Source organism: Stegodyphus dumicola, chromosome 5 (assembly GCF_044657685.1).
Source record: "Stegodyphus dumicola isolate Sdum_Otavi_A_Nest chromosome 5, ASM4465768v1".
In the NCBI taxonomy this organism is placed as follows: Eukaryota; Metazoa; Arthropoda; class Arachnida; order Araneae; family Eresidae; genus Stegodyphus; species Stegodyphus dumicola.
In genome coordinates, this window is record NC_140772.1 from 232,855,679 (window position 1) to 232,878,800 (window position 23,122).

The window sequence follows — 23,122 nt, forward strand, 5'->3', positions numbered from 1 at the left end:
ATTATTATTATTATTATTATTATTATTTTTGGTATAAAAATGATTGACAATTCTCCTTTTTTACAGATTTTGTTTTGTTTCTGAAGAAGAGGAACTTGCATGATTGCCCTCAAAATGGATAGAATTTTATTTGTAATTCTGTGCCAAAATAAAGTTGTTGTTTTTGCCTAATTTTCTTTTCCTGTTAAGTTCAAATTTCCTCAAATCAAATTCAATTTATGCAACTTAGTCTTCTAGTAAGGTTCTGATTAAAAGTTTCTTCTTGCTTTGACATATTAGAGCATTAGTAAGAAAAAAAAAAAAAAAAGGAATTGTTGCAATGAGTAAGAGTTGAATCAAAATAAAACAAATTTGTAAAAAAAGTAACACTCTGCTTTTTGTGTAAATAAGGAAAATTGTGAAATATTCATGAATTGAAAAATCATCTGTGTTCTATTGAAAAGATGTTTTTAACAATTTAATACATTTTTAAAATTTATAACTTTCATTTCACCGTATCACAAAACTGAAATTTGATGAGAGATTTTTAAAATATCAGTGTGAAATAATCATATGATATGATGTTCAAAGATTTGCCTTTCATACTGAATTTATTATCATTATAAGCACCGATTTAAAATTTTTGAAAGTATTTTTAAATTATCGACTGGTTTTAGAAAATTATCTTTTAAAATGGATTATTTTTTATATTTGTAACGAATATCCTTTAAACTGGAAAGTAAAATCAGTCAGTATTTATTCATTATTGTAGCATTCATCATATTGTAGGAAAACTTAACAGATAATACGAACTGTTGATTTTTAAATCTATTTATGAATTAAAATTGAAGAAAGAATAAAGAAAAATATTATAGCCGTATCACTAAGAAACAGCAAAATAACAAGGAGAGTGGACCGAAAAAAAACAACCACATTATAATTAATAATTATTCCACATTATAATTAAAACATGCACTACACGTTACACATGGGGAAAACCACGAAAACACCCATGCAGCCAGCCCGTTTGCGGGTTTCGAACCTCGGACCGAACTACCATTGTTCATCGACTTTACTGCTCGGCCGCTGGTGGACCCTACTAGCAATGGGGAAAACTCAGGTGTTGTACAACATTACATTACATAACTAGTATACAATATTAGATTTATAATGCAAAGCATTATGTAAAATATATAAGCATTCATAAATGTGAAGTTATTACATATAATGTAAGGTAACTTCAGCATCTGACACCACACAATTAGGACTAGGAAGAAATCTAAAGTCTATTTAAATAACTCACTAAATAATCATGTCTTCTGTTTAAATGGGAAATTACAATATCATGTCCTCTTGGAAAATTAGGAATGTTTTGGAATAAATTTTTAACTTCAAACTTTGAGAAAGTAAAAGAATCCTTCTTTAATCCAGCCTTGAAACTAATCAATCACTCTTTGAAATGGGTGTTTTTAAATTTATTGTAATACAAAGTTAAGTAAACTCAGCTTGCAGCTTCAGTGTTTGAAAATTCTACTCTTTGGCCTAGATTCCAATCTTATAATTCAGTTGGCTACAGAAAATTTTATATTACTTTCCTGAAAAGAAGATTTTACTCAGAGGCGTTTTAACACTCTTAGAGTAACCCTAAAACTTTTTACCGTGTTCGTTATACTTAAAACCAATGAATTTAAAAATTGTCCTTAATAATCATGAATGCTCATCTAAAGTTTGTTTTTTTTCCACTAGATGGCAGCACCAACCTATTTTTATCAATTCACATATTACTGAATGCAAGCGAATATTTTTGCAATATATCAAATGGAACTTTATTATTTCAAAGAAATGCGCCATACGACACTGTTTTAACTCTGCATCTGCATTAGTTTGGAAATTGCTTTTCGAAAAACTAAATAACTTACGGTCTAATCAGTGCTTAGTTTCTAAATTTAGAAGTTCTCTAGTCTTATCGTAAGAGCAGTAAATAAACAAAACAATTAATGTTAAATAGTGAAATTAAAATATATCGTGATAAATAAAAAGATTAATAAATTAATGATAAATAGATTTAAAAAATAAATATGAAAATTAAATGGTATAATACACCGCTTTGATCGGCAAACTCGAATCCCCTAATCGAGAGATCATCTGATGATCCCTTGATCGAGTGGTTAAACTCGAATCCTGGGTAAAGCTTGGATGTTTGTGACTGTAAAGTGTCTGTACGGCAAGGAGCAGTCAAAATGCTTACCAGCCTTATGTCCTCTTGAGTAGCTGGACGATAAGAGAAAGAGGGGTGGGAGATCCCCGGGCTGTACCTCGGTCTGTTCGGCATCAATCGTGAGACATACCTACACTATTAATAAGATGAAATGATACTTGTACGATTAACAGTGAAATTGTGATGTTCTATACCTAAGAGAAAAATATATGTATATTACATATTTCATGGAAGATAACATTATCTGTTCAGTTTTCAAAAGTTTAAACACATTTTGAATGAGAAATTTGATAAGAAATATTAAGAAAAGATATGGATGCTAGATAAAAGTCAATTTAATAATGCTGTGGCCTGTAGAAGCTGGACACAAATTTTTACTTAAGAATTTCTCTATGATGAGAAAGAGTTATATTTTCTTACTTGACTAATTGTTTTCTTTCGATTAAATGGTATTCTTATTTCATATTTCCCAGACATTATTAGTGTCCTCCTATGTATCATCTTAAAAAAAAAAAAAAAAAAAAAAACTATTTTGCAAGTTTACTTTAAAGGTAACCACATTTATATCTTTATTCTTTATGCGTTTGCATTAATTGATTATAACTAAGCAGTTTCAAGCATCCTTCCAACTGAAATTTTGATTTTGTGGCTTATAAGTAAGATTATTCTGAATACTAAAAATGCATGTTTTACTTTTTCTGTATTTAACTAAAAGTATTATATATACAGTGGAGGCCAAAATTGTGGACACGTTTGGAAATTTTTATGTTTTTGAACTTTGTATGCTTATAGAAAATGTTACGTTTCGCAAAATACAAACTTGTATGTATCATTTTAAAGAGAATTTATTACTGAATTTAATACAAAACACAAAATTCAATTATTTGCAATACAAAAAATTTTATATGTACTTTAATATAAATAAAAAACACAGTTATGAAGTGGTTTGTAATGTCTAGCATTCCTGGCCAATCACTGTTCTTGTTCTGAGAACCAATCAAATGTTAGTAACTGCCAGTAGAAGCTGACATAATGTTCACACTTGAAACAATTCATTATTTTGCTTTGTTCTGTAGAAGGAGGACCTGTTTCTTATACACTGCAATTACAAGTAGGAATTTTTGTAAAAATTTTGAATATTTAGTCAAGAAGCAATGACATCAAATAAAAGAGTAGATTGGACACCTAGAAAGAGATGTTATATTATTGTGTTATGAGAAAGTGGTCTTCCCTATGCTGAAATTACAAGACAGGTGGGTGGTTCAGTGACTACATCTGGAGTCCGAAAGTTTTGTTTACGATATCAGGAGACAAATTCAATAAAAAAACAAAGAAGGAAAAGGCCGAAAACGGTGCACCACATCTATTGATGACAGAAGAATAAAACGACTATGTCTCCAAGTTAGAAAAATGTCATCAGTGGCCATCAGAAGTGATCTGGATGATGCTGGTGTTTCTGTCAGTTCACGAACAATCAGGAGAAGATTAACAGATGTTGGACTGAGAGGTAGAATTCCACGAGAAAAGCCTTATCTTAATTTTCAGCAACGAAAAAAAAAAAAAAAAAAAAAAAAGACTACAGTGGGCAAAGTAACACATTAATTGGACGGATGATCAGTGGTCACAAGTTATATGGAGTGATGAAACTAAGATATCGTTATTCAGTAGTGATGGGAGAAAATATGTTAGACGTAGAATAGGAGAAGAGCTACATCCTGACTGCATTCAAGCAACTGTTAAGAACCCTGTTAGTGTTATGATTTGGTCATACATGTCAGCAGATGGTATTGATCGCCTTCATGTCATCGATGGGACACTGAATGCCAGAAAATACATTAACACTATTCTAGAACCAAAACTTCTACCTTCCATCAGAGATCTCTTTCCCAACAATGCTTCGTTTATTTTTAGCAGGATTCTGCTCCTTGCCACATGGCCAAAATATCGAAAGAGTGATTTCGTACAAAGAGCATTAAATTGTTGTCATGGCCAGGAAACAGTCCTAACCTCAATCCTATCGAAAATTTGTGGCACCGTTTGAAAACTCTTCTCCGAAAGAGGCGCCCATCAAATAAAAGGAAACTAATTGTGGCTGTAATTGTTTCCTGGCATCATGAAATAACGAAAGAAGAGCTTAAAACTCTTGTCAGCTCAATGAAACGTCAATGTGAAGCTGTAATCAAAAATAAAGGTACCCTACTGAGTACTGATAACTCACTGCAATCATCACTATCTAATGTATATCGATAACTATTATCGTTTAACTTTTTTTGTATTGCAAATAATTGAATTTTGTGTTTTGTATTGAATTCAGTAATAAATTCTGTTTAAAATGATATATACAAGTTTGCATTTTGTGAAACATAACGTTTTCTATAAGCATACAAAGTTCAAAAACATAAAAATTTCCAAAAGTGTCCACAATTTTGGCCACCACTGTATATATATGTGTGTGTGTGTACATATATTACTTAAATTAGATAAGTTGTGTGTGTTTGACAACTTTTACCAAAGTTTTTTCTTTTGAAAAAGAAAATTTATAACATAAATAAAACAGATATAATCTTCTAAACATTAATATAAAAGCAGTTTACCAATATACTCAATATTTTCTACATTAAATTAAAGATAATTTATGGTATTGCATTAGTATATGCATCATGTACACACAATTCCTTTAAAAGTTTTTATCTTAGAATATCTAAGACTAGTTCTTCATTCTCAAATCAAATACCACAGAGACAGTAATTTGTCATGCTTCATGAGTTTTGAAATTTGATGGAGTTTAAGATTTAGTTCTTGTATATCACTTTCAGAACAAAAATAATATCGTAAATACTTAGATCTTTGGACAATTTCTATAAATGTTTCTTGAGCAACTTTACCACATACTTTCTGAAGATCCTCTGATAAGCACATTAAAGAAAAGGCTTGGATCCTGATGAAATGGGAAAAAAAAGAATTTCAAATTAATACATTTTTCTCACTAGCAATCTTAATAATTATATAATTTTTGGAAATCAGTAATCATAATTTCTCTATCTTTAGAAAATTCTGATATTTTACAACCATTATGACAATCTTTATGCTAATGCTTACCTGGTTAGCAAAGGGCAAAAACTGAAGATCAGATTTTTTTTAAGAAACCATTAAAATATATGCCGAATACCCGTAAAATATTTTAAATTTCACATAAATGGTAATGGGAAAATCAATATTGACTAAATATATAGGAAGCTTTCAGGTTCTAAAGTTTCCTAATTATTTTTAGAAAAAATATTCACTCTAGAACAGGGTTTCTCAAACGGGAATGGAACTATTCGCCGTCAAGACATATTTTTCTTTACACTTTCATAGCTTGCCGTATTATATTAAGTTGATTTAAATTAATAACTCTGTTTAGTTTAATAATTTAGTTAACATTTTATATAAAATATATAAAATGTTTTCGTGTACAGTTTCATACAAATACACCGTTACACAGGACACATTAATTTTAAGAGAGTAAGGGTGCTGACAAGATTCCAAAATAATTCCGTTTTCCATTCAGATTTCACGAAAATGTGAATTTTCTGCTTGTATGTGTGATTTCTCTGAATTAACCGACTAAAATTTCAAGAAATTTTGACGAATCATGTACATATTGTACCTGCATAATTTTTCAATTGATAATATAACTTCTGTTATATCAGAAGTTTAGCCCCAGTTCTCTTTGATACCGACATAATTTTCCAACTATGTGTAATTTCTTTATATCTCATACTTGTGAGTAACTACACTGGTGTGCAAAAATTAAGGACGAGATGGTTTTTTTTTCAATATAACTTTGTACAAAAGCTTTCCAAATCAACACATTTAATACCGTAAGATCCCCAATACGTAAGGACATGAGTAATGTAAGCAACACTTACTCAAATAGAAATCAGAGGGATAAAAAGAAGCTTTATTGAAAAAGTAGCATTGAAGGTCTGTACGACTACCAAGCATGATGCCTCCCCAAACGAGAACACCGCCACCTCCATACCTGTCCCTTTCAATGATGTTCGAGGGATGATTGCGGCTTCCCCGCTCTCTCCAGATGAGTATGCGATGAGAATCGCTACTCAGACTGAATCTGCTCTCATCTGTAAAGAGTACTCGTCCCCATTCATTGTCTCTCCGATTCCGGTGTTCCCGGCATCACAGAGAACGCCTTCTCCGATGGACAGGCGTTAGAGGTACACACCGTACAGGGCGTCGTGCAAACAGACCACCACCGTGCAGTCTTCTGGCCACGGTAAAACGCGATATCGGTCGTCCAGTCGCCTGTGTCGTGTGTCTAGCGATTTCTCCCGCTGTCTGCCGCCTGTTTCTTCTGGCCTGTAAGGCAATATACCGGTCATCTGCGGGTGTGGTTCCTCGTAGACGACCACTACTAAACCCCCGGATAGCTGTTCCTGTAGTTTGAAATTGTCTCCAAAGTCGTGAAACGATGCTGTGAGCAATTCCGAACTCTGCAGCCACACTTGTCACACTGCGGCCTTCCTCCAACTTCTCAATGATTCGACCTCGAGTAAAAGCATCCAGATGTCGTCTAACAGATTGATTAGTCGCCATTTCTCGCTGAGGCTGCAACTCGGTGTGATTTTAACTGCTATACGGCGTGCAAACTCTTTGCCAGAAATACTGATCTTACACCGACAACATGCTTTATACTAACTACTCAGACACTCCCCCATTACGTCTACCTGCATATCTGCGCATGTGCTACCGGTCATCACCTTACTTAATCTCCTGATTGGTCTTTCTGTTCGCTCTACCTCTTCGTTCAGCTGATATGCTAATTTTTCGACTTCGTCCTTAATTTTTGCTTACCAGTGTATATATATTCAAAGCACAACCTTTATTAAGTATGAAAAGTTAAACACAATTATTAAACTAAATAAATTTAATATAAGTATAATACTGCAAGATAAAATGCAATCAAGTAAAAAAAATGTCTTGACGGCGAAACGGCCACGATGAAAAGTCCTAAACTCACAAACTATGGTATATTAAGTTATTTTTTTTTTATTTTATAACACAATTTTTACATAAAAGGTTTAAACGGACTTTCAGAATGAATGTAAAATCGCGTCTCTTTCGGTGCGTATATTGGTGCACGTATTTTTTTATTTTTATTTATGTGGTGCAAAATTTTAAAAGTTTGAGAACTCCGAGTCTGGAAGACTAAAACTGCTGTCGTTTCTAATCAGATTCCTTGTAAACAAATACTTTTTTCACGGCAAAGACGCTATCATTCAATCATAGTGAAGCATCCCTGTTGCATAACTATAGCAAAGCTACTTAAGGTTCTGTTTTGTGTACTATAAAATTGTTAATGCAAGCAAGGGAGTACGTGAAAATTTACGATCACCAAGAGCATTCTTCAGTGCTAGAAAACCTAAAGTTACACAATTGCAAGATGCGAGTTGAACAACCTTTTTCTTTGAAGTTTTTGACATTAAGAGACTAAACACGAACTGCTCGTAAATGGAAGGTCTTGGAGGAAGAGCAGAGCCGCAGACATTTTATGCCGTTTTCCCTGCCGTGCTAGAAAAACAAGATTTTGAATACATTTTCACCGAATACGGCTGTCCTTGTGACTGCTGAGAGCCGTTCACACTGGAGTTTATCTGAGTTGACGGAGACATCTGGCATAGCCGACGCAGCTTCAAAACAAGTTCTTTTTTTTTTTTTTTTTTTTTTTTTTTTCCTCCTTTTTTCATAGCGGAGCAAAACCAGTTTTATTTTTTCGGAGTTGAAAAATCTGAACTCCACGTATAGCGGAGCTAGTCGACGCATAGATCAGACTCTGTTAGCTCAGCTAAACCCCAGTGAGTTTGAATGGCCTTTTACGATGAATCATCGGTTCCCTTTGGCACAATCATGTTGTCTGATCACCTGATGCGTAGCTAAGATTGGTTTAGTTTACATTGGTCAAAGTTCTATAAAGTGTCCAGCACGTGGCTTAAGGGCTGTTCCCAATGGGTTTTACCTGAGCTAAGGGAGTCTGATCCATGTGTCGACTTGCTCCGCTATGCCTGTAGTTCAGAATTTTCAACTTGCTGCCCTATGGGAAAAATCTGGTATTGGAGATAGGTCGGCTACGTGAATTGTGTCCGTTAGCTCATTCACATTTCATTACTAATTTGCTCAACACATCACACTACATTCATTCCCGTATTAAAGTCTTTTCTCACCTCCCCCTAGTAAAATTTCCTTTTCATGTCAGGAAGTAGAGTGATTCACCCTACTCCTCGCCCACTGGAACTACTTTTCGTTTTCTAAAATGCTATTTACACGTTAGGCATTGCATATTTATTAATCTGGGATAGGGCTCCTGCGCGGGAATTCACACCTCGTAGCCTGCGGCCACCTAACAGAAGTAAGGTTTGGTTTATATAATTACGGCAAAGCCAGAGGGCTATCTGCCTAAGGCAAGGGATACATTCGTGGAGGACTTTTTAAGGAAAACGGACTCATATACATATTACACATGAGGAAAAGCACAAAAATATCCATGCAGACTCCGTTCGCGGGATTCTAAATTCGGACCGAACTGCCAGTGTTCAGTGACTTTACCGCTCGGCCGCTACTGGGCCTAACAGAAATAAAGTAACCATTTTACTTAACATATAACCAGTCTCTTCCAATGAAAATTGCCTTTTTAGGCTAGAACTTTAGAAATGTATTCAGGAAAATGGGCACCAAAAATTTCCGTATTACCATGCAGCTAAAACAAAAACGAGAAAGAGAAGGAATGAAAATAATAATAATAATAATAATAATAATGAAAAGTGAAATGAAAATTTATACATTTTTAACAGATATAGAATAAGTTACATTTTATAAGAAAAACATGAAACAATATAACATGTTATACCGAAAATTACACATCGTGACTTTCAAAACAGATTACATAATATTATCTAGTTACATGACTGATATAGTTAACTCTAGCATCGACAGACGGCACCACATTACGGTGACTTTTCAGGATGTCTCACTTTGCTCCGCTATGCTTAGTGCCCCTCCTTCTGCAGATTCCTCCGATTTCTCTTCGGAGATTTTCTCACGTCCGAAATTTCACATCAGCAACGTTTTCGATATATGAAGAGTGAAAAATGTAGTTTCTGCAGAAATGTATTCAGTTATGAATAAAACAAAACTTAAAACGATATTTTACTTCTAAATTAAACATTATGTACCAGTTAAATGCTATAAACATTAACCTAAGTAAGTATTTTATGAGGGAGGCGTGGTCAATGCTTAAATGCTAATTGCTTATTCATATTAGCCCAGATGGGCTTTAATAAGCTATATTGATCTAATCCCCTAAGGACAATCAGAGTGTCAACTATCAGCTAGTTCCTAGCCGGAAAATCGGAGAGGGTACGCGTGGTCAATAAAATGTCACAGAATTTTTATCTCAAGAATGGTGGCATGAACAGCTCATTATTACACATACAAATAATTTATGCCTTTGCTTGTCTTAAAAATTCATTTTTTTTAATTCTTTTTAATAACAAAATAAAATATATTTGCTAAACTAACCCTTCACCACCATATGTTTCTATAAAAAGTATAATTCAAGAATAACAATAATTGGTATTGCATTATTCAGATTTTTTCATGACAAGGAAAGGAAATTTCATTAGTGGGAGGAGCGAAATGATTTTGTAAGGAAAAAAATGTAACGTGATGTATTGAGTAAAATAGTAATGAACTGTAAAGATATTAGAAATTTGAAAGCATTTGGGATAGAGATTGGAAAATCAATATCATTAAGTAAACAAGAAAAATTATTAATAATGTGAAAGTGTTCAAAAGAACCCAGTTGATAAAATGAAGAAGCTTTACGGATAATTTTTGAAGATCCCATATTAAAATGTAATTAAGTGACCGCCGTACTTAACTAAAAAAATCCTTTTTTCCTTTCGAAATTTAATTCATATTCCCTGACGAGAAATTTTAGCGCTTTTTCTACTTGGCCAATATACACCAAACAGCACGATACACATCAAACAATACTAAATTAACACAATAATTAAAAGCACATATGAGATCCTTAATAATCGAAAAAATGAACTTTACTGATCGGTGAAAAAAATAAGTATTGAACTCATGGAGAAGTCGAGAAATTTTGTAATTGATAGTAAGTTTAAATAATTATTGGATACATGTCAGTTAACGTTACTGTCGGCTTAATATCCTGTTTACTAAATTCCTGTGTAAGTGTGTGTAAAGTGTGCTGTAACTAAATGTCCTGACGGCTAACTCTCTGTGTCGGCCAAATGTCCTTCAAAGTTCGGGTTCGATCGAGAGAAGGAAAACATGGTTTTCCATGTGGTACGCAATACCAGTGTGTCCGGGGACTTTCCCCAGAGCGATTGAGTCATGCGGACTCGTCGGCCAAATGTCCTGTCGGTTAAATGTCCTGTTGGCTAAATGTCCGTGCCGGTTAACTGTCCGTGCCGGTTAACTGTCCGTGTCGGCTAAATGTTCTGTCGGCTAAGTATCCTTGTCGACTAAATGTCTTGTCGGCTAACTCTCTGTGTCAGTCAAATGTCCTGTTGGCTACATGTCCGTATCGGCTAAATGTTCTGTCGGCTACGTGTCCTTGTCGGCTAAATATCCTGTCGGCTGAATGTCCTGTCGGCTAAGTCTCCTTGTCGGCTAACTCTCTGTGTCAGCCAAATGTCCTGTCGGCTATGTGTCCTTGTCGGCTAACTGTCCGTGTCGGCTAAATGTCCGTGTCGGCTAAATGTCCTGTCGGCTAACTTGCCATGTCGCCAACTATCCGTGTCGGCTAACTATCCTGTCGGCTAAATATCCTGTCAGCTAAGTGTCCGTGTCGGCTAAATGTCTTGTCGGCTAATTGTCCGTGTTGGCCACTTCTCCATGTCGGCTAAGTACTGCAATGTATGACCTGTAGTCCCACTAGTCTCTAGATAAGGGTGGACGTGGTGCTATTACCAATTAACCATAACGGTAAAGGGATGGTGCCCACGTCCTCCGTCACTAAACTAAACTAAACTAAGTGTCTGTGTCAGCTAAATGTCCTGTCGGCTAAGTGTCACAGACCTCAGATAAACCCCAGTGGGAACGGCCCTTTAGTATATTCATGATGAATTTCAGTGGGTTTCCTTCAAAGCAGGTGAGAAATGTAATCTTGGAAAGTAAATGGTCCATCTCTAGCATTCAAAATACTTTAGTTGGGAGGATGTATCCTTCAAGACGAAAGGTTCTACCATCTGGCTGAACCAGTGCTTAATGAATCTTCTGAAACAATGCTCAGATTTTTACATGCTTCCAATAGTGAGGAAAAAGTTATAAAGCTCTTAAAATTTATTAAAAAATTAAATTGTGTTAAATGAATGAATGAAAGCATATATTATAGTAGCATATATTATAGTAAATATTATAGTAGCATATATTATAGTATTATAGTTCTCTAGCATATATTATAGTAAACACGCATTTGGTTTGAAGACAGGTAAATTCCTAATTTTTCTACAAGTTTGGCTTATATAGGTATTATCTGGTCCCATTTAGTTTTCATAACTCGATTATATTGTAAACAGTAAAAAGCGCAATCATAATGGAGCCATCTATCTATATTTATGGTTTGAATTTCGGATAATATCTCGCATTTACAATTTATTTATTTAATTATTTTTGCATTTAAGCGATATAATTTGACTTAGTTGTAAGATTTCACATCAAATATGTAAACGCTTATCTTGCTGACATAGATAATACAATTATAATTAATTTTAATGAATAAGGAGTTATACTTGAATTTTGCCTTATTTTAAATTCTTGTAATTTTTAATTGTGTAAAAGCTTTACTAGCTAAGCATCATTACCATCATTCGCTTTTCCAGAGATCCATATGCATTGTGCAATTCATTTCAATTGACTGTAGCTTAATAATAATAAGAAATTAATTATAGCAAAACTAGGCATTTTACTTCTCATAAACCACTTTAAATTTGCTTACAAACATTCTTCTTTTATAGATATTCCATTGTCACTTTCCTCTGGTAGGGTGTTTTGGAGTTCTTTGTATGCTTCATGTGCAGATGATCCTTTCCTTCTGAAGTTTTCTTCTTGAGTTGCAAAATATTCATTGGCACATGTGACAGATTGAACATAACCTATAATCACAAAAATAAAAGCGCACCAATCAGTGTTTATATTATCGAGTTTTATAAGGTACATAAGATTTAACATGAGAAAAAAAGGGGGAACATAAAAGTTTAAAATGAACCTTCTCTCCCGATAACGAGAAGACCAATAAAAGCTTAAAAAAATGGTAGCAGTTATTTTACATCTGAAAGATACTATAAACGGTGAAGTTTCTGCCTGTACAATAATGGGAATTCGGTTATTTTGCCTGCAAATACACTAAACCTAGCCTGAGAGGCAAGACATTTTGAGTGGCAGGGAAACTCCCAATAGTTTTTTTTTTTTTTTCCTGTTCTTTGGGTGGGTAATCTAAGACTTTCTTTTTAAATTTTCTAAAGCTTAAATCTAAGGTAAAGAATTAAGATTCAGACATCTCTGAGGGCACAGAAACCGAATCTCACAGGGTGCTAGACACACTGCAATAAACAACTGAAAGTTCGTCATGGTCAGCGCTGACAGCGTCATGGTGAGCGCTGTCCTGGTCAGCGCTGACATCAGTACATAAATACAGAAGGAGGAATCTACTTTTAAAAGGATTATGTAATATTGCCTTGCATTATTTTTAAAAACCGCGCAAATTTATGATGAACTTAATATATACTCCTGCAAGAATGACACCAAATTTCCAATAGCACAACCAAGACTTTGATTTTTATTATGAGAAATAGACTACAAGCTGTTATAAATTCAAAAGTATGAATACAAAGTATTAAATTCTCTTCCTGCATTTTGCTATATGTTCTTGCCAATACTGTTTTTGACATACATATGTATGTTTTTGTCGCATATTTTATGTAAAAGGCATATTAAAATGAAAGTTTTATTAGATTTGTGTGTTTATTATCTCCTGTGTTCGTTACGTCTAACTAAAATTGCCAAGCATTCATTTTCGCACTTACGAGGTACTAGTCCAATGATTGTGATGGTATGATATGAATGGTGATGAAATGGTAAGTAAATAATATCGTTTTCGCTTAATCACGAAAGAAAGACAGGAGTAACGATAATCTTTTAAAACGTGTATCTAATTCAGAAAGAAATAATCACAAAAACAGTATTTTAAATTAGATGTCTTACTTTATTTTCTTCAAATTTTTGTTAATGAAGATTCCTTTCCTTAGAAAATTACTTTTGCAAACTACCCGGGGATAAGCTTTTCCTTTCGGTAATATGGGGATTTTATGCATGATGCTTTCAGATGATTGGTCCTACATATGGTAAAACATTTTTAATTATTCATTTATGCCCTACAGTGCATTTCTATTGTCAAATCGATCGAGAAGGAAGTTCATACCTATTCTAAAATTAGAGACGATTCACAATGAGGAAATTCAGTAAATGATTAGTAACGTCACTACGTTAATTTGTTTTTAGTTCCCTGCATATTTAAAAACGTTCTATACATATTCAGATAAGAGAATTTGTCTGCTCGAGTGAAGAAAACTCTGATACGCGATAGCAATACGAAGCAGAAATTGCAAAACACGTATTCACAAGCTGTACGCAAGTGATGGTCAAAAATTATATTTCCACGTTTTCCAACAAACAGTTATTTCTCATGAAAAGAATTGGTTTTTTTGATTTTATGCGATTACGGCAAAGCCCCCGGTGCTTTCTACTTAGGGATACCTTTGTGGAGAATTTTCTAAGGGAAACTGGCTCGTATACACGTTACACGGATGGGAGACTACGGAAACGCCCATGCGGACAGCCTGTTCGCGGGATTCGAACCAATGGACCGAACTACCAGTGTTCAGCGGCTTTACCGCTCGACTGCTGGTGAGCTCTCCAGAAAAACGAGAAAGATAGTAAAACGGATAAAAAAGGTAAAAACCTAAATAGAGAAAGATTTCGCAAAAAAGAGGAGTGTTTTATTTTTTAAACGCATTATACAATTCGGTTAATCTTTGGATTATGGTAACTTGGCGACTTTTTGGCGAAAATTTGGCAACAAACCCTGCTACAGCAACCTGCTAGTTTTGTTTTGGACGCCATTTTGTTTCCACGAAGTAAAGGCATGTTTTTTTTTTACTCAACATTTTTTCCAACGATCTGCTAGCCGAATTACGCTTATACTAGAACTTTTATGGAACAAAAATACTTAATCATGACGAAGATTAGGTGCAAAATTCGGAGAAAGTGCAGAATCGCAAACTACTTCCCGCTTTTTTAAGAATTGCACATACACGGTGTCATCCATGTACACGTCGACCTAGTTTCACTTAAAAAAACATCCCAGAATTGCACAAAAATGGCATTGCGCTTGGGCTTGGGCTGATTATAGGTCAGACAAGTGAGAATTAGCAACAACAGTATGATATACAAGGGTCTCATGCAAAATGCGAGTTCACCAGTGGCTGACAGGTAAAGTTGTCGAACACGAGTAGTTCCACCCGAGTTTAAATCCGGGCAAACGGGGTAACTGTATTGGCATTTTCCTCAGTTTTCCCACGTGTAATGTAGGTACGAGCCAGTTCCTTTTAAAGAAAACCTCCACAGAGGCATCCCTACCGACAGGATGGCATCTCTGAAATTAACCTGACAATTTTATTGATATCAGTCTCTACTTTTCAGTCCTTTTTCTAGTTATTAAATTTAATATAATTTTATACCGTAGTTTCTCAGCAAATAACCTCTTAAATTTACTTATCAAATTTAACTTACATTTTAGTTGAATGTTTTAAAATACATACTTTTATGCAAGATGCTTTTGTTGTCGCACAAATCGTTGGCCATATTCTCCATGTTCAGAAGTGTTTGAGCAGCGTTTGAAGCGATTTCATTGTGTTTTAACAAGGCTCTCTCTGCTGTTGTCATTCCAGTACACAGCTCTATTTTTCCGTGGAAACAGCTGAAACTTTTACGAGCTAATCTAGAGAATAAATACAATACATTAAAAGCAGAAAAATACTTCTACAGTGTACTCCTTTTTTTTTTTTTTTTTTTTTTTTTTTTTTTTTTTTTTTTTAATGAGCATTTTAATGAGTTCAACTGAGCCAGGAAGGTGTGTTGCTGCAGATGTTAAAAATCTAAGAAATGTTTTTAGTTGGTATTTTGACTAACTGCAGATTATTTGGAATTTGGCAAAAATTGCGCGAAGGTTAATCTAAGGAAAAGGCTGCCTTCCTGGAGAATTCTTGAGAGAAAATAGCTCCTGTTGACGTTACAAATGGAGAAAAACACAAAATCTTCCATGCAGTTGACTCTTTCATCATGTTCCAGATCGAACTATAGTGTTTAGGTTTTTAAAGTTTGGCCACCGGTTGGTTTTTGATAAATGAGGAATAAGCAACTGCGCAAGGATTATTAAAGGGCTTAAACATGAAAGTGTGAACACTGATAGTTTGGTCCGGGGTACGAATCCTGCCGAACGGGCTGGTTGCATGGCCTTTTCGTGGTTTTCACATGTGTAACGTGTATACAAGCCAGTTTCCCTTAGAAAGTCTCCTACGAAAGCATCCCACCTCTTACGCACATAGCCTTCCAATACTTAAGAGTACCATAATTAAATATACCTTTCGAGTGTCAGAATTAAATATACCAAATACCTAAACATGGAAGTGTGTAGCTTTATAATAAATTTATTCAGATTTTTCCAAAAAGGGAAAATTGTGCTGCGCAAATATTTGCCTCTTAGTTGTCGGAAATAGTATTTATTAGATATTTAAACAATTGTTTTAGCTTCAAATGAAGCTCTGTTTTCATAGGTCTACCATCAGGCAAGCGAATAAGTCCCCTAAATACTGGTAGTTTGACCCTAAGTCATATCGCAGCTACATGAGTAAATGACATGGCTACCTGAATTAGTCAGCACCATGCATAACATGAGTGTAAATCAGCTTCCTTTAGACAGTTATCCACGGAAGCCTTATGCGATGGGCATAATGGGCTATGCCATATCTAAATTAATCTTCTTCCGATTGAAAAAAAAATCAGTACTACTGTTTTTTGTAAACGTTTGTAATACTGCATTTAAAATATTTCTTAGAATTTTAGCTTCTAGATGATAGCTTTAATCCTACGCGTTAATAGACGTTCGTACGGAGATTAAGGAGAAAATATTACGAAGAAAATTTCCAGAATTTCAAGTAATTTTATCTTGAAAGATTATTTGAACCAGCTTTTTGTTTAAGCTATAAGCAGTCAGACTACAGTAACGAGACACTAGAGTACATCACTGACATAATTTTACAGAAATTTCTCCCTCACCATGTGATGATAGTGGAATACTTTATCATGCGAAAAGACTAAGTTTTAAGTTTCCTCAAAAAAGGAGTAACATATATAACAGGAGTATTTTTGTTGAATAAGGAATAGGAGAATTTACAATTCGTCAGTGGGAAAACTCCTTTAAAGGAATAAAGATAGAGAGTCAGATTTAAAATATCTTCCGATTCCATTCCTTGAGCAGGCTCCACGAGCGGCCCAGCGGTAAAGTCGCTGAACACTAGTAGTTCGGTCCGAGGTTCAAATCCCGCGAACGGGCTGGCTGCATGGGGGTTTTCGTGGTTTTCCCCATGTGTAACGTGTATACGAGCCAGTTTTCCTTAAAAAGTCCTCCACGAAGGCATTCCTTCCCTTAGGCAGATAGCCCTCGAAGTTTTGCCATAATCACACACAAACACACACACTCCATTCTTTGGGAAGCTGAACTGCAAAAGACTGGAATTTACTTATGAAGAAGGCTCCCCTGTGCATTATCGTGCCTGAATACTATTCTTATAAATTAGTATTTTAAAGCATCAGTTATTTTTGTTTTATTAATAATATAAACAAATAAAATGATGTAATAAGCAATAAAAAGGTGATATAGTGGTTGGTATTGCTTGTCTATGACAATACATCAAACATCAAGATATCTAGAGCAATTCTGTTTGTGGCACATAGATAGATTTCAAAACACTTCTGATCTAAAGTAAAATTACTACTCAAAAGTTCACATTCTATAGCCAAACTGCACGGAAGAAATTCTGACTAAAGGCTCCAGATTTTAAAGTTGCACCAGAAGGTTTGTTAAGGCTTCTTATGCTCTCGCTGTACTTTCGTTTACCAGTCTGCTCTTGAACTCATTCCTGCTAACTAATCTTTTTTTTTTTTTTAGTTTTAAACTTTACTATTCAACATCGCTTTCTTCGTACTTAACGCCACATAAAATTCAACAGTAGCACAAAATTTTTAAAGCGACATATTATTAAAATTATTGAGAGTGTTACGTGTTGCAGCATATTTTAGCACCAGGTGCTATTAGTTCACTTTTCACTTTAAAAATTCGAAATTCACTTTTTGTCCGAATCACTTTTCAAATTGTTGCCATCGAATGGTATAGCAGTATATGTACTCTACTCTGAGACACAGATAAGTTTTAGAAACACATGTTGATTTTCATCAACATCTGTCTGAAAACAATCTATTTTTTTATGCAACAGTCTATACTGTTATCGATTTATTTCATACTTGGTAAAATTTAATGAATTTTTTTTAACAGACTTGGCGATTCGAAAAGAAGTGCACTTGTTCTAAATGAAACGTATTTAATTTAAGCGAGTGAGGCTGATGATATTCGGAAATTGTTAATTAGTGTTTCTTTAGTAATGAAATCGGAAATGCGCGAGAGTCTTTATCATTCATTTATAGAGAAGAATAGCATAAGTGTGCTAAAAAAATAAAAATCTGAAAAGTTTCAGATTTTAAATTACGTCCAAACGAGCGTTTTTTTAACCTTTTTCTGTGTTACTTTTATTTATTTACTATCATGTTCTTCGCACTTAAACCATAAAATTCAGTTCAACAGCAATATCACAAAATAATTTTAAAATGAGCCTATCTTTAGAATTTCCACTATACAGTCTCGCGCTGGAGATAAAAATATTTTATCTGTACGACGTTGCCATCCATGGCTCGCTCTGAAATCCTTGAGTTTGTGAATCAAAAGTTCGTTAAAGGTTTACAAAATATGAAATCGATCATAAAACAAATTCCAAATTTGGGCTTCCAGATGCCCATATTCGCAATTATTACGTTATTCAAGATTGGATAGCTCAAGGTACCGTTGTTTTATCACAATGCGTGAAACATACATGCATTTATATAGATTCTTCATCATTTAATTTCTTTAAATATAATACAGGACGATAATATTGGGTGTCAACAATTTGAAAGGCAAAACAACGCTTACCGTGAATCGACGCAAAATTCCAAAACGAAATTAATAGTCCTGGGCAAATTGCCCCTTTGGACTAATATTTTTTTTAACGGGAAATATTGCTTTAGAATAAAGACAACAGTTTTTTGCGATATTGTATAAGATTTTCCCCCTCAAAATTCGGATCTGGTTTTTAATCAAATCAGCTGAGAATTGGAAGGAGCCGTACTTATGTCAAGATTTATCGTTATAAGGATTCTCCGAGACAGCTATTAATTTTTTACTGTTTGAGATAAGAAATCATTTATACTTACGGACACATTCGTTTCAAATCATTTTCAGTAGGCAAAGCGACATCAAGTGCTTCAAAACTTTCATTGAGATCTTCAAAACATTGTTCTAAACTGTCACACGTTATGGCAACTTTAACGGCTCCTGAAAAATAGGATGTGATAACCGTACATATGAAAGCCATCCTTCACAAAGTAAAAAAAAAAGTATTTGATAAAAACTCAAGATAACTGTTGACAGATAACTAGAATATTTCACGTTAATGGTCTCATAGCTGGCGAAAACGGCTATCTGCCAGACAAGGAAAACTGTAAATATCCCACTCCGTGACCCTTCAAGAACGAGTCATTGTGTTTTCTAATAAGGTTTCTATAAGTCACAGCTCGCTAATCAGCTATTACAACCAATGGCCGAATGGATAAACCATTGAATACTGGTAATTCGACGTGCGTTTCTATATGGATGGTTTAGCAGAAAAGCTAAAAATTAATAAAAAAAATCTTAAATATTAAAATTCCGAAATATTGCACGACTGATTTGTAAGTTGTCAGGAGTTATGATTATGGCTAAAAAATGATCATCTGGTGGCAATATAAACTGCTGAAACACTTAAAAAGAAAGCGGCGTAAGTGTAAAGATGGCCGCCCATTGTTGACATGCATCGCGTATTATTATTAATTACGTGTTCCGCTGTAAGGCACCGAAGAGATGGATGTCTTTGTGGAGGATTTTCTAACAAAAACTAGCTCGTATTAACACATAACACATAGAAAAACTCCAAAACGCCCATGCAGCCAGCCCGTTCGCGATTTCGAACCTCAGACCGAATTACCAGCGTTCAAGGTCTTTACCGCTGGGCCACAAATGGGCCATGCACCATCTGTAAGGTGTATTTTGCATGACGAAGGTATTAAACCAAATGAAATTTATCACAAGATGAAAACCCAGTATAGTGATTCCTATGTTCCTTACAACAAGTGTTTAAAAGTTAAGAAAGTTTAAGAAGTTTAAAAGTTCATCCTGCCGGTAGGAAATGTCATACTCACTCTCTTCTGGAACGCGAAAGGGGTCATTATGAAACATCACATGGAAAAGGGAGCAACGGTGACCGGTATATTTTATGCAATACTCATCCCAAACCACATTCGCCATCTAATCAACAGACTTGTGAATTTAAGCTTATTGTTTGCTGCACATGACAATGCTTAACCACATATTGCACGAAAATGACTGCAAATCCAGGATATGAAATGTATAAATGTCTCACACAGTCACTTCATTTATTAGACATCGTCCGCAGTGAATTTTATGTGTTCTGACGGCTGAAAAAAAACGATGGAAGGCAAATATTTCCGACATTACATATCAAGTGCCGCCCAACCGGCATAGTGGTTAGCGCTGCTGACTGCCGTGCCGAAGGGCCCGAATTCGAATCCCGGAGAAGGCATGGATGTTTGTAAATGTATACTGTCCGTGCGGCATGGGTGCACACTAAATAAGGGGCCAGCCGAAAGTACTCTCGAGAGGTTTAGTGGTTGGGTAAAAGGGGTGGGAGACCCTCGGACCCGTCCTTCCCGGGGTGCTGTCCATCAAAGCTGGGTATGGAACTGAGCTAAATCGCACTGTCACTTGTGTGGTGCTCAAGGCTTTTGCCAACCACAGGCGTAAATTTGCGCTCCTTGCCTCGAGGAATTTCGTAGGCTTGGGGTGACTATAGGTCAGACAAAGTGAGCATTAGCACCAACAACAACTCCGTGATGCACAAGTGGCTACAGTTACAGGAAAACCAATTCTTGTTGAGAGATAGGAAAGTAATTCCGAAACACCAGAACAGGTGAATTGCACATTGTGTTGAATGATTACGTTGAAAAATCATGTTACGTAAACAATTTTTTTTGTACCTCATCTACCCCATAATTTGAATCACGCTCTTAAGAACATAATACGTAAAAGAATAGTTGAAGTTAGTAAATTACATTGAAAGAGGTAAATAAACATCTCTTCTTTTAACTTTAAAATTTGAAGAGACGTAAACATTCAAAAAAAAAAAAAAAAATGCGATTTTATCATCTTCAAAATCTTGTATTCTGTCTGTTTTATTCAATACATGTCACGGTTTTGAATCCTGAAATTCTACATTTCGAAATTTCAACCACTTAGCTTTTAGTGCCGAACAGTGACTGAATACTGGTAGTTTGGCCTGGGTTCAAATCCCTGCGAACGAGTAGGCTGAATGTGTGTTTTTGCGTTTATTCAGATACGTAACGAGAAGAATAATCAGCTTTTTCACGTACAAAAGTTCTCTACGAAGTGACGTACAAAGTCTCTTTGTTTTTAGGCAAGTTGCCTAAAGAGTTATTTTTCTTTAATAAATTTAGATTTTAAACAGCTAAAAGTCTGCTGACTACTTTTTAACGCGTTATTAAGCTAATTATTGAAAAGGTATCAGATAGATAATGTACTGTTTATTTATACGTAGTTGAAACTGGAGAATGGTGGTTTGAGATGTCCGGCTGGGAGTTTTATTTGCACTCATGCCTACTGTATCATCAGATATTTTAAAATTATATTTCATCAGAGGAAAGCCTAATATTTTTCAAATCAAAAAGAATATTTTAATTTATATTTTTAAAGCCAGAGTTGGTATTTATCTCGAAAATCACTTTTGCCACTTTTCAAACTATTGCCACCAAATGTTATCGCAATGTACTAATTAAAAAAATTGAATAACGAAGAGTCTGTACGTATTGTAACCACGATTGTAAATTATTTATTGTTATTAATTAGATAGAATATCTACTGAGAAATGGCAACAGCTAATTTTGGATGCCGTTCTATTTCACATTTCAAAAAAGATGTACGATCAATATACAGGATGTTTCAAAACTCATGGGCAAAAATTTAAGCGGTGATAGAAAACATTTAAACAAGCAGTTTTCACGTACAAGGCAGGGGCGGAGAGCAAGCGATGGAAAGCATAAAGCGCGAGCTTACTTACACATGTCATTTCTAGCTTGGATTTCAGAAGGCATGTGTACGTGCAGCAATCAGGAAAAGGCGAACATGCATTTTATGTATGGTCTTGCATATGGGAAAACTCTGGAAGCCGAAAGGCAGTTATTTCCTCAGAAGACATGTGCCACACCGAAAATTATTCGAATGATTGCATCGGTTCGAGCTTTGTCCTATGCTTTGTATAAAGCTGGCCGGGGACTACGGGGGTTGCGCCCGCTTGGACGAGATCCCTCGATCCTGGATATCATAACCCCGTTAGAGGCTTATACCAGGTCGGGGGACCAGATCCTAGTGTAATGTGTGAAACGAGATCTTTTGTCACCAGCATGCATGGTACAGAGCGTCACAAGTTATAGAGAACATTCTGCAAAAAGTAGAAGATCGTCCGAATATTAGCAAGCGAGAAATTTCCCGTGCCGTAAATGTGCCCCACTCAATTGTTTGGCGAGTATACGGAACGAAGGATTACACCCCTGCCCTATACAGAAAGGGCAAGCCTCGATACCTGCAGATTATGTTCCACGTGTCCAACTTGCTTTTCGGTTTTTGCAATAGCTAGCAGCGCAGCCTGATTTCAGTGAGCATGTGTATTATGAGTGACACATGTGCACTGAAATGAGGCACACATGTCAATTATGAGTGACGCATGTGTCTTTAAAAATGTCTTATGAGTGATGGATTTAAATCCAGAAGACGTTAACAATATATATATGATGCACTGTGGAAAAGCGACCGCACCTGAGCAACTAAATTTAAACACGTTGGTCCTCCACCCGTCCATGGGCATAATTTTTGTTTAAGAAACTGGACGATTTGAAAGTAAAAACTGACACCACTGTTCGAAATAAAACACTTTTATTCTTCAGCGCGCAAGACTATTCCCATTCGGCAAAATGCAAGATATTTATCTTTCGGTTTTCATACATAATTTAAGCAATGTGTTGCCACTGCCTCAAACAGAATATGCTGTCAGTAGACATGCGACCTAGTAATTTTTAACTAGAAAACAGTGCCAAATCAGGAAGCCACTATGATTTTGTTACTACGGCAACATTACCCCTCACCGTATTTGTAGAATAGAATCTTCTCAAACCACCTTCTTCTCAAGCCGAATTATATTTATCATCTCCACGCACTAGCGTATTGCTATTCAGTAAAGCCTAAGATATTTAATTTTCGAATTCAAGCTTTCTGTTGTTGAGTAGCAAACAAAAAAATCTCTTTGAAAGCTTGCTTTGTTAACTTTGCCGCTCGAGAGGCTAGTT

At 35.2% G+C, this 23,122-nt stretch overlaps 2 protein-coding genes across 8 annotated transcripts in view; one reads left to right on the forward strand and one right to left on the reverse strand.

The window, feature by feature from the left end:
- LOC118196765 (BTB/POZ domain-containing protein 9) overlaps nt 1-171 on the forward strand; it is a 286,419-nt gene extending 286,248 nt beyond the window's left edge. For all 3 annotated transcript variants that reach the window (XM_085817772.1, XM_085817771.1, XM_085817770.1), the window contains one exon: nt 67-171. In XM_085817772.1, the coding sequence (XP_085673898.1) occupies nt 67-122 (56 nt within the window). In that variant the 3' untranslated portion in view covers nt 123-171. The remainder of the gene's footprint in view (nt 1-66) is intronic.
- Nucleotides 1-23,122, reverse strand: part of LOC118196766 (uncharacterized) — a 30,825-nt gene that overhangs the window by 2,108 nt on the left and 5,595 nt on the right. For 2 of the 5 annotated variants that reach the window (XM_085817774.1, XM_035368225.2), the window contains exons 2-5: nt 18,866-18,986; nt 15,103-15,281; nt 12,222-12,378; nt 4,769-5,135 (exon numbers count right to left, since the gene is read on the reverse strand). In XM_085817774.1, the coding sequence (XP_085673900.1) occupies nt 4,919-5,135; nt 12,222-12,378; nt 15,103-15,281; nt 18,866-18,873 (561 nt within the window). In that variant the 5' untranslated portion in view covers nt 18,874-18,986 and the 3' untranslated portion in view covers nt 4,769-4,918. Of the gene's footprint in view, nt 1-2,227; nt 2,392-4,768; nt 5,136-9,009; nt 9,352-12,221; nt 12,379-15,102; nt 15,282-18,865; nt 18,987-23,122 lie in introns of those variants that run through there. The other 3 variants (XM_035368226.2, XM_035368229.2, XM_035368228.2) reach the window with 3 other exon arrangements.